Source organism: Pelophylax lessonae, assembly GCF_965119305.1.
Source record: "Pelophylax lessonae genome assembly, chromosome: 10".
Lineage (NCBI taxonomy): Eukaryota > Metazoa > Chordata > Amphibia > Anura > Ranidae > Pelophylax > Pelophylax lessonae.
Window position 1 is genome coordinate 139,371,464 of NC_138777.1, and position 17,192 is coordinate 139,388,655.

Genomic DNA, 17,192 nt, shown 5'->3' on the forward strand with positions numbered 1-17,192 from the left:
AGGTCCCTCTGATGCAAGAACGCTACCACTGACCACAGGGACTCCATTCGAAATGTCTGGATGCGCACAAAGTGGTTCAGAGTTTTGAGGTCCAAGATTGGACGCGATTTGCCCTCCTTCCGTAGAACTGTAAACAGGTTCGAATAGAGCCCTCGAAAGCGTTCCAGATGAGGAACTGGTACAATCACGCCTTGTGAAAGCATATCCCGAATCGCAAGGCGGTCTGGGGACAGCTGAAGATTAGAGGGAAAAAAATCTGTCTGTCAGACGGGAACGAAACTCTATCTTGTACCCGGACAGAATTACCTCATGGACCCACCTGTCGTGCAACTGTCGAGGATCCAGGAAGAAATGGAGACGTCCCCCCAACCCTGAAGTGGGTGGGGGCGCCCCTTCAGGCAGATGGGGTCTGCTTGGGGGTGCTGGGGGCAGAGGATTTCAGCTTACAAGCCCACCGTTTCCCCGAATCCTTTTCCGCCCAAAGTCTGTTTGGTTTTCTGTGACACGGTCGCACGAAAAAGACGCTTCTGGGCTGTAAAGGAAGGACCTCCCTTAAGCAAGGGAGACTTACCCTTAGTTGAGTGAGGAAGGCGTGTGCTCTTTCCCCCAGTGACCGTCTTGATCAAGTCGTCCAAGGAAGAACCAAAAAGGAGATCACCCTGAAAGGGAAGATCTGCCAAAAGCTTCTTAGAAGCCTGGTCGGCCGACCAGGACTTTAACCAGATCGCACCTCTGAGGAGCACACTTACCATTGACGCTCTGGCCGCGAGTGGAAGAACGTCCAGGTTAGCATCGCATACAAATTGCAGAGTCTGCGATAATTGGTCAGCAAGTTCCAGGGCAGATGACGGTAACGGGGTTACCGTCATTGCCTTTACCTATTCAAACAGTCTCAGAGACTAGAATGGTAGTCAGGGCAGGCCTGAGAATAAATCCCACTACCGTATACAGGTGTCGGGATAAGACCTCAATACATCTGTCAACCGGATCATGGAGAAATGAGGATTCTGCCACCGGTAAAACTGTGGCCTTGTGAATACCACATATCTGGGGGTCCACCTGAGGGGGGACCGTCCATTTGCATAAGATCTCTTCCTCAAACGGGTAGCGTGTAGCCAAACTTTTGGGAACTGCAAGCATGCGATTAGGTCACCGCCATTGTTCCTCCACTAAGGCAGACAAGACTTCGGGAGAAGGGAAAACCCTGGCCTATTTCCTTGCCCTGAGGAATCCAAAGGATACAGAGGCTCCTTGCGATTTAGAAATTGCATCCGTAATGTTCAGGGTGTCCCTCACTGAGGTTATCAAAGCATCAACCAGCGCCTTTTACTGTGCTAAGGTGGGTGTGGAAACATCCTCTTCTGCGTCAGAATCCAGCCCGTCGCCCAGCCTGGCATAATTGCTTGAAGATCTCACATGAAAAACGTTTGAGAAAAAAAGACTAGCTAAAAAAAATTACTTCTATGCCAGGACCAAAGATCCCAGCAAGGAACTAGGTCCTTACTCCTGACTAGGCAGATTAAAACTGACATCCTATACAGGAAGAGAGAGGGTGTACCCTCCGAAACTGCCCATATGCATAGCCAGAAATTTTTTCTGCCTAGTGTCCTACTCCTGTAGGGGGCAGTATAACCCTACTGATACCAATCAGAGAGAACTGTGTCCGTCAATGAAGGATAGAGAAATAATATTTGGAACAATAATTTTTTTCTTTTTTAAATATAACAAAAAAATTAATAAATAAAAGCAGACAAAATAAAATATAGGTATATGAAAATTATATATAATAAGAATAACCAGTATAATATATGTATATGTATTTATCCACTTCCGTGACTACAGACTTATACGAGCATGAATAAATAATTATTAACCGGACATATGTAAAAACACCCACGAGAAAGTTGGCTTATATTAAGCTATGTGTTTCCAGTTCCTCATTTAACTCATTAGGGGACAGAGTACTTAGCTTAAAATTCCAAAATGCTTCTCGCTTACAAATAAAAGCGAACTTCTCATTGTCTGTCAGTGTCTTCTCAAAAATATATTTGATCGCCATAACTTCCAAACGCCAAAGTCCCTATTGTGATGTAACAAAAGGTGTCAGGGTGCACTGTGTTTGTCACACCCACCTTTGATAAGCCTCCTATGTTCACCCACCCGTTTGCGTAAAGTACGCATGATGCGGCCAACATAAATGAGGTTACAGGGACACCGGAATATGTAAATCACATACTCAGACGAACAGGTGATAAATTGTCTTATGGTGAAGAGCCAGCCATTATTGTAGGTGAAATTGGATATACCATGAGAAATAAATTGGCAAGTGAGGCAACCTCTCTTACAGCACTGAAAGATCCCTGTTCTGTGATAAAAATTTGAACAGATGCCCATAGTGTGCTCTTTCTTGTTATTACATTTTAATTTACTTTGTGCTATTGTGTTTTTAAGAGTTTTGGCTTTTTTAAAAGTGACTTGGGGGGCCCTAGGTAGTCTCTCAACCAATTTTGGATCTAACTGCAAAATGCTCCAATGTTGACTAATTATCTTTGTCATTTTTTGATACTTGTCATTGTAGCCGGTAACCAACCTCTTCTACAGTGGGGATCAAAAGTTTGGGCACCCCAGGTAAAAATTTGTATTAATGTGCATAAAGAAGCCAAGGAAAGATGGAAAAATCTCCAAAAGGCATCAAATTACAGATTAGACATTCTTATAATATGTCAACAAAAGTTAGATTTTATTTCCATCATTGACACTTTCAAAATTACAGAAAACAAAAAAATGGCGTCTGCAAACGTTTGGGCACCCTGCATAATTTATAGCATGCACTGCCCCCTTTGCAAGGCTGAGCCCTGCCATTGTCATGGATTGTTCTCAATCATAGTCTGGGAAGACCAGGTGATGTCAATCTCAAAGGTTTTAAATGCCCAGACTTTGCCCAACAATCAGCACCATGGGATCTTCTAAGCAGGTGTCTAGAAAACTGAAACTGAAAATAGTTGACGCTCACAAAGCTGGAGAAGGCTATAAGAAGATAACAAAGCGTTTTCAGATGTCAATATCCTCTGTTCGGAATGTAATTAAGAAATGGCTAATTAAGAAATGGCAGTCATCAGGAACAGTGGAAGTTAAAGCAAGATCTGGAAGACCAGAACAACTTGCAGGATTGTGAGAAAAACAATTCAAAACACACGTTTGACTGCACGATCCCTCCAGAAAGATCTGGCAGACACTGGAGTTGTGGTACACTATTCCACTATAAAGAGATACTTGTACAAATATGGTCTTCATGGAAGAGTCATCAGAAGGAAACCTCTTCTACGTCCTCACTACAAAAATCAATGTTTGAACTTTGCAAATGAACATATAGACAAGCCTGATGCATTTTGGAAACAAGTTCTGTGGACCGATGAGGTTAAAATTTAGCTTTTTGGCGGGAATGAGCAAAGGTACGTTTAGAGAAGAAGGGGCACAGAATTTAATTAAAATAACCTCTGTCCAACTGTTAAGCATGGGGGTGGATCAATCATGCTTTGGGGTTGTATTGCAGCCAGTGGCACAGAGAACATCTCACGAGTAGAAGGAAAAATGGATTCAATAAAATTTCAGCAAATTTTGGATGGTAACTTGATGCCATCTGTGAAAAAGCTGAAGTTAAAGAGAGGATGGCTTCTACAAATGGATAATGATCCTAAACACACCTCAAAATCCATGGGGGATTACACCAAGAGGCGTAAACTGAAGGTTTTGCCATGGCCTTCACAATCTCCTGACCTCAACATAATTGAAAATCTATGGATAGACCTTAAAAGAGCAGTGCGTGACAGATAGCCCAGAAATCTCAAAGAACTGGAAGACTTTTGTAAGGAAGAATGGGCAAAGATACCTCAAACAAGAATTGAAAGACTGGCTACAAAAAGCGTTTACAAGCTGTGATACTTGCCAAAGAGGGCAGTACAAGATATTAACTCTGCAGGGTGCACAAACTTTTGCAGACACCATTTTTTGGTTTTCTGTTATTTTGCAAGTGTAAATGATGGAAATAAAATCTAACTTTTGTTGACATATTATATAAGAATGTCTAATCTGTAATTTGATGCCTTTTGGAGATTTTTCCATCTTTCCTTGGCTTCTTTATGCACATTAATACAAATTTATACCTGGGGTGCCCAAACTTTGGATCCCCACTGTACCTCTGGTGGTTTTCTGTTTTCTTGCCACCCTCCTCTTTAGAAGCTCCACTGGATGAGGGGGAAGGGAAATTATATTTATGAAATGCTTTGTTCGTTCAGTAAGGTTTCGGGAAAACCATTCTCTTAAAATGTATTTACCAGTGTTTGGCCCTGTCTGGCATAATCCTCCCCTTTTGTACAGTTCCGGCGTAATCTCTGGAACTGGCCTCCAGCGATTTTATTGCACCATGAGGGGTAATGACAACTGGAATATTGTAAATATGAATTCCCACTGGTTAGTTTACACTAGTTTTTTAAAACGATTTTACCTTCCCCGTGTGCCAGCTCTAAATCCAAAAAGATTTATTTTTGAGGGTCTATGACATGTAAACTGAAGGCCAAGGGCATTGTTATTACAATGGGATACAAAGGAGAAAAACTGTTCCACAGTGCCATTCCAAATTAACAAGACATCATTAATGTACCTGCCGTAGTACACAATGTGTTGGGCAAAGGGATTGTGATGCCAAATATAGAAATCCTTCCAGTATCCCATTGCAATATTGGCATAACAGGGAACAAAATTTGCCCCCATTGCTGCGCCTTGCAATTGGAGATAGAATTTGTCCAGAAAAGTAAAATAGTTGTGCTGAAGACAGACCTTCATGCCCTCAATTAAAAATTGTGCTGGTCGCGAGTGCACTGTGAGGTCCTTACAGAGAAAAAATTGTAGAGCTCTTAAACCCACGCTATGGGTGTAAGAGAACATACAACTAAAAGAGGCACACAGATAGCCCTCTTCCCAGTCGTAAAGTTGTAACCTATCTAGGACATGGCCTGAATATTTGATAAATGCAGGAAGATTGAACACGATAGGCTGGAGAAAAAAAAATCTATATACTGCAATAGACCATTAAAAAAAACTATTTGTACTTGCAACAAATGGTCGCCCAGGGGGGTGTACCAAGGACTTATAAACCTTCAGAAGGTGATAAAAGTAAGGGGTACTAGTAACTGTGAGTACTAGGAACTGCTGTTCCTTTTTGTCTAAGACCCCGTCTTTAAAGGCCTCATTAACAAAGTGATTAAGAGCCTGCTGATATTCCGGTAGGGGGTTCTTCTTTAGAATTGTATACCTATTACTGTCTGATAAGAGTCGGTATGCTTCTTTGAGGTAGTCGTCTCTATTTTGGATGACTATACTGCCTCCTTTATAATAATATTGGCATTGGAGTCTATATCTTTCAAAGCCTTGTACTCTGCAGGTGCCAAATTGTTTGGCCTAGTATTGCTGTTTTCTTTGCAGATTGTCAAAGTCTTTGTAAACTGCCTGAGAAAGTCTCAATGTATGTACCCTTGGACTTGGCCGGGAAAAAGGAAGATTTGGGTCTAAGACCTGTATGTTTAATATCAGGGTCTGCGTACCAGTCCATTTGCTGGGTTTCGGTGTACCCCTCCTCCCAGAGATCTTTTAGTATATGCACTAACTTAGGATCAAAGTTCTGGATCTCTAGTTGAGCTGACTAAGTTGTGGGCCTCCAGTTTGAGCTATTGGACTGGGAATTGCGTGTATCAAAAGGTTGAGCAAAATGATGCTTGATCGTCAAAGTTCAAATTAATTAATGCAAATCCTTGAAAAGCCCAAATTGGTTGAGGCTTCGAGAGGGGGCAAAACTTAGGGCTTTTTTTTTTTAGGAGGGACATTTCTGCTCCGTTTAAACTATAAGAGGATAAGTTAAAGATTTTAATCGTACTACTTGAAGGCTCTAGTTGCTCCCTTTACTTTTTTTTTTTTGTTTAGCCTTAACCACTCTTCCTCCTCTTCTACCTCTGGTAGTTTTCTTTTTTTCTGTTTTTTTATACCCTTTTGGGTGATATTACTAAAAAGAATTCCCAGGGTGGGAGAATCGGTCATGGTTGGAGAATTGTATCGCCCCTGCTATATACTCTAATATTTTAGTGTTTTATGTTAGCATTTCTACTTTCTTTATAATAAATTAGAACTCTGCTTACTTAAGTAGTGTGTTTATTTTATAGCTAGCATTGGTATTGTATCCTCACCATTACCTTATCAGAGCTTTGATAGACTAGCTAAGTATAGAAATAGACAAGACAATACATATTTGAAATAAATAGGGGAGATCCAAAATCACCACATATTTATTTCACCCCTCATTAAAGTGATACCAAACCCTCACATTTTTTTCAAAAAGTATTATGCTCCTTTACACTAGTGTACTGTGGATTCACTAACCTTTTAATTAGTTTGCCTTTGCAAATGTGTTTTAAATGCGTCTGCTTAATGCAATGCCATTGGTCATTTACAGTAGTAAATTGATTGGCATTAGGCGCCAATATACCTGCGCAAATGGATAAAGGTGCGGCTTCAAATTAAGTATAGATGTGTATATGAAGCACATAAACTAATATATAAGTAAATGCACATATGTTGGTGTAAACCAAAAATTGGTGTGAACCAAAAATAATTTGGGGAGCTGCAGCTCAATCGTGAAAACGTTAAAGTATTAAATGATACACCTAAAGTGTACTAAGCCGCGCTCACCTAAAAGTGCAATAAATAACAACAACCTCATAATATTAAGGTGCATATAGTAAAAAGTGCATCAGTAAGTACAAAACCAATATTTAAAGATAAAACACAATTAATGACTATAAAGTGCTTAGCCAGATAAATATGGTATTAAATGGTTTTAAAAAATGCATATAACCAATATAAAGTGCATCAATAATCAGTGAATACGTGAAACATAAGTAAAGTCCCATGCACCAATGAATAGATAGATAAATACATAAATAGATATAAATGGTGCAGTCTCCAAGGGATGATTCTTCCTCATGAAACAGATCTTCACTCCCTTCAACCACATAGGCACCCAGTGTGTGGGGATGCTTACCAGAAAGCACCGACCCCTTAATTACAGGGGGTCAATGCAAGCAGACTGATATCAGAGTGATCAGAATCCAAATGCAAGATCAAGCCCTCCTCGAGTATCCACTCCACAAACACCTGTATAACAAATAAGCTTCACACTCCTCCGCCACCTCACGCTCCTCAGCGATATGCTCCTCAGCGATATAAAAATGAAGGAATGGCCAAAATGGTGAAGTACGTTCAAGCAGTTTATTTAGGAATAAAGTGGACACACTTACATCATAGATAGATATACGGGCATACAACACAGGATCCGAAATAGACACGAGTGGTTACCGCTTCCGCGTTATTCAAAACTGCATCAATCGGTCCCGGAAATGGCAGAAAAAACAGCGTGATTGCGCTCCTATGCTCCCGACCGGTTTAGTCGGCTCACAGGCCGTCGTTCTCAAGGGTCATGTGATTTACAGTTTCCTGAAACTCCTCGGGACAAGGAAAAATCACCCGACTTCAGGGCCTTGCGGGTCCCAAAGGAAACTCGCTTACCTGCCATGGAGGGCTTATCATCAAGATTTAAAGTCTCCTTAACAGAGCTAATAAGTGTGTCTACCGCAGTGCGGTCACATGCTATCCCAGAGGAAGAATCCTCCACATCCGACTGAGTAGACGGGGACCCCTCAAGGGGGACGTCGCCCGTGGCAACCAATTCAGGCTCTGAGTCAGAAGACTGAGAGGGCATAGGCCGTTTCTTTGTAACTCGGTCAGACATCAGCAGATCAACTTTGGATGCTAAAGTCGCAAGTGCAGCAGATAAAGAGGCTAAGGAAGTGGGATCAGGAGTATCTGAACCACCAACTAGGTCTGTGGGGAATTTGCTATCCTGGGACTCAATATTAGCAAAGTGCAAAAAAATTACACTGGCCCTTTAAAACGGCGGTTCTCGTGGACCCCTATCGCAAACTGCACTACAGGTGGAGACCCTTCTCTTAACTAAAGCTAAACTGACAAAAGAGTGCTAGCAGAAATATAGCCAGAGAAAACCAGTAAAATCCCCCCACAGTGTCCCTATACTTCTTACGCTGCTTTTGAGAAGGCTGATTATAAAAAGGAAGTGACCTCACGGCCCTGGAGGCAAAAGCTAGCCCTGAGCCACTAAAAAATGGTGCCTGATAGAGTCAAATGGAGGAAAAGCACTTAGAAAATGGCCACTGCCCAGACAGGATATCCGCCCACACTAAAGATGGCACCCAATCGGCGCTGGTAATGATGGAAAATGGCCGCTGCCCTCACTCTGAGGCCAAACAGCCAGCCCTTACCAAACATGGCGGCCGGGCGGAACAGCGCCAAATGCCGCAGAAAACTCCCGCACTGGCCCCCACCGGGATCTGCACAGAGCACCCCCGGGGAGAAGGAAGCCCCCACACCCCCCGTATGTCGGTCTGCACCGCAGGAGCGCCCCCGCAGGGATAGGGAAGGTAAGACACAGGGGGCCATCCCACGGCCATGAGGGGGATATTACAGCAAATTTTAAATGTACCGCCATCCCCAGAGTGGGCCCACTCAATACCCCCTCAAAAACCTGTTCCCAGGGACAGAGGGGTAGGAGACCTCCCACCTGGGTGGGGGTGCTGTCAGCCAGGAAGGATGCTAGCAACCCCAGGCGTTCCGACGTTGAGACATCTTAGCAAAGATAGAAAAACTATGCAGGCTCGTCCCCGCTTCTAGGGGCACTGTCGTTGCGAGGCCTGGGCGTACCAAAAGCCTGCGACGCTCGATGGCAGACTGGGACTCCATAAGGTTCTATATTAACCAGTACGAGGCCCAGACCCAATAAGTATTCAGATAGTTTAGGTCCCCCATGTTTTAAACATTGCCTTGCCACCCCGCCATTCCTTACTGTGATAGAAGATGAGTCTCTTCCTTAACATTAGGGAGCCCATAGCATACACACAATTTACCATTTGTTTTGTCCCTCTAAGGCCTCATGTACACTGCTGCTGATAAACGGACGTTTAGGAGCAGTTGGGCATTTTTTTCAGCAGCCCCTGAACTCTCCTCTATGTTATCTTATCTGTCCATGTACACTGAGTCGTTTACAGTCATTTTGAGGTAGTTGAGTTCAGTATCGTTTTTTGGAAAGCAATTATTTGCGTTCAGGATGTTCAGAACGTGTGTTTACTGGCGTTTCAAACACCAAACGCGGCCACCCGCGTTTAGCGTTTTTCCTTTTTAAAAGGGGAAGGATTTTTTTACCACTAAAAACGGATCTGAGCGCAAACGCCGCTAAACGCAGCATGCAAACGCGACACAACGGACGTTTTAAACGTCATTTACATAGCTGTTAAGTTCCAGCGTTCAAAGGAGGTTTGCAAACGTCCCGTGTACATTTAGCCTAAACCTCCATCCGCAAAGACTCCACCTCCTCACTAGCCATATAATCCCACATATTCACAATAAAATTGATGTTTACATACAGGCACACCCTGTCCCTCCAATACAGGGAGTATCCAGGACAGACAAAAGCCAGTCATGTGAGCTGCCAAGATCAAACAAGTTCTGAAAATAAATTCTCAAAAATGTTCAACTAAATTCTACTAGATTATGTCAAGCTTAAGCTTACTTATGAAATGAACAGTGGAAGCTCATCCATAGGGGCTCCAGGAGCAGCGCCCCACCAGATGTTGCAGAAAAAATAAATACAAATAAACAATATAATTATTTTCTGCTGAACTTTTAACTTTGTAAAAACATACACCTTAATATGCGTGTGTGTGATAAAATGTGTTCTGTGCCTTTAATTGCTAGTCCTGCTCTTGCAGTTCCCTTCCCTGATTTTTATATCTCTCTCTGCTGCTGTTGCTAGGTAGATTAGAAAAAAAAGTCTAATTAATGATTAGACTTTTTTTTTTTTTCTAATCTGCCTAGCAACAGACCATCGGTCCATAAAATCCTTTATAACTGTATTTAAACACTGAGTAAACAGTTTCTCCATGCTTACTGGCTGCCTGTCAGTCTGCCATTGTGTTAATTGGAGCTCCTTTACCAACCTGGTCCACCTATTGAGCTTCCTAATCTGCATCCTGCATTACCTTTCCAGTATTCCCCCCTCCCCCTGCTCCTCTTCCACCTCCTCCCTGTCCAGCTCTCCTCTCCTCTGCAAGCCGATCTCCTTCAACTGGGCACCACTGTGCGCAATGAAGGGGCACCGCCCCCCCCCCAGACACCCCCCCGATCTGGATTACAGCTCCAAGTTGGGACTTTGTGCCAAGGACCCTCTGGACTGGATCCACTGGAAGGAGCCTACAGGGCTGAGCAGAAACAATTGGAGAGAGTCTCATACAGTACAAGCACCAACAGGAGTTAGAGCACATACTTAGCAAGGTAAGGGGCGATGGTGACACTGAAGCATCCCCTGGAGAGAACAGCTTCTCTATCTGCATTAATTTCTACTAGGCAGGTGGCTCTCTTTGAAGCCATACATTCATGGACACGTGTGTTATTATAGACACAGCTGGAGCTCTGCAGCAAGGAGCTGTATCTTTATAGCCCTTGGATAAGGATGTACTGATCCTCTGTGTGTGGTCACATTCATTGTGAAGGACCTGCTCAGTGACAGGACTTGGGATGGATAGATCATAGTGGGGAGCTGTGTCCCCAGGATCTGCTCAGTGACAGGAGTGGGGATAGAAGGATCATAGTGAGGAGCAGCGTCCCCAAGATCTGCTCAGTGATAGTAGTGGTGGATGGATCATAGTGGGGAGCAGTGTACCCAGGATTTGTTCAGTCACAGCACTGGGGATAAATGGATCATAGTGGGGAGCAGTGTCCCCAGGATCCGCTCAGTGATGGGAGTATTGATGGATGGATCATAGTGGGGAGCAGTGTCCCCAGTAGCTGCTCAGTTACAGGACTGGGGATGGATAGATCATTGTGGGGAGCAGTGTCCCCAGGATCTGCTCAGTGATAGTAGTGATGGATGGATCATAGTGGGGAGCAGTGTCCCCAGAATCTGCTCAGTGATAGGAGTAGGGATGGATGGATGGATAATACTGGGGGAGCTGTGTCCCCCCCCCCCCCCCCCAGGATCTGCTCAATGACAGGACTGGGGATGAAAGGATCATTGTGGGGAGCAGTGTCCCCAGGTTCTGCTTAGTGACAGGACTAGGGATGGATGGATCATATTGGGGAGCAGTGTCCCCAGGATCTGCTCAGTGATAGTAGTGATGGATGGATCATAGCGGGGAGCAGTGTCCCCAGGATCTGCTCAGTGACAGGACTGAGAATGGATGGATCATTGTGGGGAGCAGTGTCCCCAGGATCTGCTCAGTGACAGGACAGGGAATGTATAGCATTTTAGGGAGCAGTGTCCCCAGGTTCTGCTCAGTGACAGGACTGGGGATGGATCATTGTGGGAAGCAGTGTCCCCAGAATGTGCTCAGTGAAAGGACTAGAAATTGATGGTGCATTGATTACTGCATGTTGTCAGAGGAGTTGGAGTTGGAGTGGAGAATTTTGTGAATGGATCTGACTACACCTGATCCTTTGCCCTTCATCTGGCCTGTGTCTGTGCTGTCGCATCACATAGGTGTTGGGTATAAACCTGTGTTTCGCCTTGGACCAATAAGGATCACCATGATGTGATCTGCACTAGCAGCTCTGTGTTAGATGACACCATGGAGTCAATTATATGTGTGTGTAAGGGAAGACATGAGGGACATCTGCATCCACAGATTGGCTAAGCTAGCCAGACTTTCCATTGGTCTGGGGGGTGGACTGGTGGACTTGGTTTCAGGGTAAAAATTCACATTGGCTTGGGTTAGTGAAATCTGAAGGAGGGGGACCTCTGTATACTATTATATACTCATCATAGGAGGGAGACCGCTGTATGCTATTATATACAGAGGTCCACCTCATAGGAGGGGGACCTCTGTATACTATATACTCCTCATTATAGGAGGGGCGCATCTGTATACTTATCATATGAGGGGACTATATATATATATATATATATATATATATATATATATATATATATATATATATATATATATATATATTTATTTATACACACACACACAAAGCAAGATTGCGTGTGTAAACATGTGGGTAGTAGTATCTCTCCAATGCTGGACACAACCCACAAAGACTTTAAGATGCATTATTCCGGACACTACTTGCTCTAAGAAAAGACACACTGTCTTCCCTTTAAAGCAAACAAAACATGCAAAGCCAAGTTACCCATAAAAACCAATCCCTACACCGTTTACTAATTTGACTAGTAAATATGATTAACTACTTTTCACAGTTAGCTGGATAAGCTAAACAAATTGATTTGTGACCATTTACACCAATGCCGTATTATAAAGGTAATACTAAGCTGTGCCAAAAATTGAAAATATTTCCATATTGGCATTTGTACATGCAGATAAATATATAAATAAGTTGCGCTAAATTGTGTTATAAATGGCAATGAATGTCAAATTAAGGCACAATATGATGTTAACTCCAAATGAATGTCCTCTGAAAGTCCCAAATAATCTCCAGAAATAAACACAGTCCAAAATGTAAATTCCCAAATCAGAAACGTGTATCACCGGTGATGTAGTCTCCTTACCGGATAAATGAAAGGGAAAAGCCAAACTCAAATTAGGTCTGCCAATCTCAGATCTGCAAGCCCATATTCATCTCAGGTGATGGATGGAAATCATGTAAAGAAAACAGAAGCTTCCATAGCATAATACTGTTGTTAAATGACACCCTGAGAAGTGCACACCACCACCAGAGCAGATAAGGATGAAAGTTATGCACCAGCACCCCTATGTTCCAAATGCTTACCAGAAGATAGGTAAAGGGACACACAAAAGCCACCAAATTCAAAGATTCAAAGATCACCCCAACACCACTGCCTCTTACCAAATCGCATATGGGTAAACGCCAAATATCCCATGGATGACCCTCGGAACCAGCAGTAGGTGGAACAATCACTCCAAATCACAACCAAGTATGTAATAAAAGAAAGCTTGATAGTGTAAAACCAACAAACCCTTTATTCACAAATGGTAAATTTTACTCACAAACATAAGAAGCATCAAGCGTAGATACAGGGATTGAGATGAGCCGCCGGCCGGTCGGCTCCTCCGCCCGTCCTCAAAAAGCTGGTGACGTCAGCACGCCGCGACCGACGCACGTTTCGTCAAATATGACGTTTTCAAGGTACGGGCGGCGTGCTGACGACACCGCTTAAATACATTAGGAATCACGCCCCGTGTGACCATCGAGGGCGGGACCATCCGCCATCTTGCCGAAGACCAACCTTCGGCAAGATGGCAGATGGTCCCGCCCTCGATGGTCACACGGGGCGTGATTCCTAATGTATTTAAGCGGTGTCGTCAGCACGCCGCCCGTACCTTGAAAACGTCATATTTGACGAAACGTGCGTCGGTCGCGGCGTACTGACGTCACCAGCTTGTTGAGGACGGGCGGAGGAGCCGACCGGCCGGCGGCTCATCTCAATCCCTGTATCTACGCTTGATGCTTCTTATGTTTGTGAGTAAAATTTACCATTTGTGAATAAAGGGTTTGTTGGTTTTACACTATCAAGCTTTCTTTTATTACATACTTGGTTGTGATTTGGAGTGATCGTTCCACCTACTGCTGGTTCCGAGCGTCATCCATGGGATATTTGGCGTTTACCCATATGCGATTTGGTAAGAGGCAGTGGTGTTGGGGTGATCTTTGAATCTTTGAATTTGGTGGCTTTTGTGTGTCCCTTTACCTATCTTCTGGTAAGCATTTGGAACATAGGGGTGCTGGTGCATAACTTTCATCCTTATCTGCTCTGGTGGTGGTGTGCACTTCTCAGGGTGTCATTTAACAACAGTATTATGCTATGGAAGCTTCTGTTTTCTTTACATGATTTCCATCCATCACCTGAGATGAATATGGGCTTGCAGATCTGAGATTGGCAGACCTAATTTGAGTTTGGCTTTTCCCTTTCCTTTATCCGGTAAGGAGACTACATCACCGGTGATACACGTTTCTGATTTGGGAATTTACATTTTGGACTGTGTTTATTTCTGGAGATTATTTGGGACTTTCAGAGGACATTCATTTGGAGTTATCATATTGTGCCTTAATTTGACATTCATTGCCATTTATAACACAATTTAGCGCAACTTATTTATATATACTTTTTTGATTGTTTGTCGCAATTTAAGTTGGTGCTGGATCTCATTAGTTAGCGCAGTTATCTTCTTGTATTAACATGCAGATAAATGTATTTTCTAGAACATTTAACTCACAAGCTAGAAATTAAAATTTGTAAACCTTTAACCAGCTCTTACGGCATATGCAGTGTACCTATCCCCTACAAAGAAATGATGGCCTTGCAGGAAAGGCATTTCTTCAACAAATTTCTGTTAACATAAATGCATTTTAGGTATTCTACATTTCTTACCATCATCCAGTGTGATGTCCTGCAAGCCAATTGCCTGGAAACCCAACTCACCATCCTCAGGCTCCTCAGAAAGTGAGTCATCAGGATGGAATGAAGAAGATTCCTGAATTTCTTGATGGCCATGATTGGCAGGGTAAGAAAGTGTACTCAGTCTAACTCTGTGTGTTTGAGCAGGTAGTTGTCCAGATCGTGCCATGGGGTTGAGGGACGGTGATGAATCAGCTACAGCTGAAGTGGCAGGTTTGAATGACATTTTCTGGAGCTGAGGAGAGGATGAACTAGATATTGGCGAGTGTGTTAATGAAGATAAAGCAGCACCAGTTGGGGAAGAGGTAGGCTCAGGTTTTGCAAGATTGTAAGAAACCGATGTAAGCTGAGGTGGTGGATGCCTAGTGAATTGATTTGTTGAAGTGATGGTATTTTGCACAGTATTTGGACAGTGGTAACTGACCTGCTGAAGCTGTGGTGATTGCATTACATGGATCAATGGTTCAGTAATGGAAGGGAATGAGGATGTAGGGACTGTGGTGGAGGCAGGAAACTCTGCAATTGCCATGGGCTGATGACTAAGGCTGAGCTGCCGAGGCACAGCTATTTCTTGCTGAAAACGCAAGGGATCATACTCCTGAGCAGGAGCTAAATGAAGAGGAAGACTTGATTGTCCACTGTGCATTGCATTAGACTGTATAGATGCATAGGAAGACCTAGAAACAGAAGCTGATACATGATACAACTGCTGAAATGTCGAAGACAGGAATTCTGATCTCCCATTAATGTTACTATCTTGTGAAAGGTCTGGAACTCTCTGGTTGAGTGTTGAGTATGCTGTTTCAGAAGGGCATCCAAAAGTCTGTTTCAATGAGCCCATTATATTCACATTGTTATATCTCTGATCGGAACAAGGCCTGTTGGAATGCAGAACTTGTTGCCCAGAAACATTACCAACATGCTGCAAGGATGTATCAGACACAACTGGCAGATCATTCTCCTCAGTGCATTTTTCTTTCTGTAAAGCTGAAAAAAATACAAGTAACATGAGATTTTGCATGTAATATTCGAGCTTATTGTTTAAGAAATCTGAACAAAGTTAGTAAAGAGACAGTCCTAACCAAAATAGTCTAACATCACTGCATTGTAGTTCCTTTGCTTTGACACTTTTTTGGTCTTTGACCTGGAAGTGGAATGCCAATTAAGTGTTACAATTTCACTCAGGCTTTTCTGATCTTTCTCCTTTCTCTTACTTCTTTTGCTTCCTGATTTTAAGCGCCAGGTGTTCCTCCCTTTTTGATTATTTTTGGATAAAGTAAGGGAGGGTCATAACACCTGTCCTTTTTTTGCCATCTGTGTCCCAATTGGGAAGACTTCCTCTCACTTTCCGTCCCAAAGCCAAAACAGGAAATAAGAGGACATTTCTCAAAAGAGAATCTTTGGTTGCTACCAGAGTCACAACAAGCATCCTCATTGGAAGATTTTCCATTTGTTTCTGTTCTGGTGAAAACCAAAAATTTGGGGAACTTTTTTTACTTTCAGTGATAACTGTAAATGGGCTAAATAGAGAGGGTGAATCTCCCTAAAAATGTAACTGCCATAAAAATTGGCATGCAATTGTTTTTTGGGGGTGAGCAGGTACCTAATTTTGACAGGTACCCACTCCCACTTGGTTCAACTACGCAACCCAAGCGAACGTTCTCCTCTCCCCCTTCCTCCCCGCAGTCTTCTAGGACACATCACAGGTCCCAGAAGTCTGCGGGGCATTCACAAAACGCAGCAGCAGTCAGCTGCCAGCATTTATGATGCCAGCACTGGGAGCCTAAAAGCTAGTCAAGAACTAGCTCCGATGAGGACACTGCTGGATCCCTGGACAGATAAGTGCCCTTTTAATAAAAGTCAGGATTTGTAGCTGCTTTCTTTTTTTTTTTTTTTTTAATTTAATAATTTTTATTTATTTTTCAATCAAAATAGAACAAAAAACAAAATATACATTTTCCATGGAACAGTTACCCTTTATACAGAAATGATCATGAAAAAGTAGACAAACAAATCAAGAGAAAAAAAAAAAAAATACACCATACGTGTTTGCCTACAATATTTTACTTTCAATAATGTTTATTGAGTTTTCAAGTCACAAAAAAATAAACAACAGGGGATAACACGGACACAGAAAACAATAGGGGGGAAATGGGGGTAGGGATAACATGGCATACAAAGAGATTGCTTATACTTAAAGTATTAATGAGGAATCTAGTGCATGTATATCAACATCCACTCAGTTAGAAGGAACAAAGTATCATGTCTTTGTGGAATTTTGGGCCTCGTAGAGTAGAGAAAGCGTATGCTTTTTCAAGGGAGTAATGGTAGTTAATTTGTTTTATAACCTCAAGATGAGAAGGAGCAATGGGCTGTTTCCAATATCTAGCTATTACCGTTCGTGCTGCGATAAAAGTATGCACCACAACCGTTCTCATGTGAGGTGGTATAGTGTCCAGACCTAGATTGAGAAGAGCCAAGGCAGGGTTGGATGATATTAGTATACCGGTAATAGCAGATAGAATCTCAAAGGTTTTACCCCAAAAACTGGTCAAGCTTTTACAGAACCAAAAAATATGAACAATGGTGCCCACCTGGTCGCAACTGCGCCAACATAAGGGGCTCTGAGTAACATAAATTT

The 17,192-nt window shown here is 42.9% G+C and overlaps 1 protein-coding gene across 1 annotated transcript in view; it reads right to left on the reverse strand.

The window, feature by feature from the left end:
- The window catches only part of NFATC3 (nuclear factor of activated T cells 3), a 973,084-nt gene that overhangs the window by 101,094 nt on the left and 854,798 nt on the right, over positions 1–17,192 (reverse strand). Inside the window, exon 9 of the mRNA XM_082271077.1 lies at positions 14,525–15,538. Within this exon, the coding sequence (XP_082127203.1) occupies positions 14,525–15,538 (1,014 nt within the window). The remainder of the gene's footprint in view (positions 1–14,524; positions 15,539–17,192) is intronic.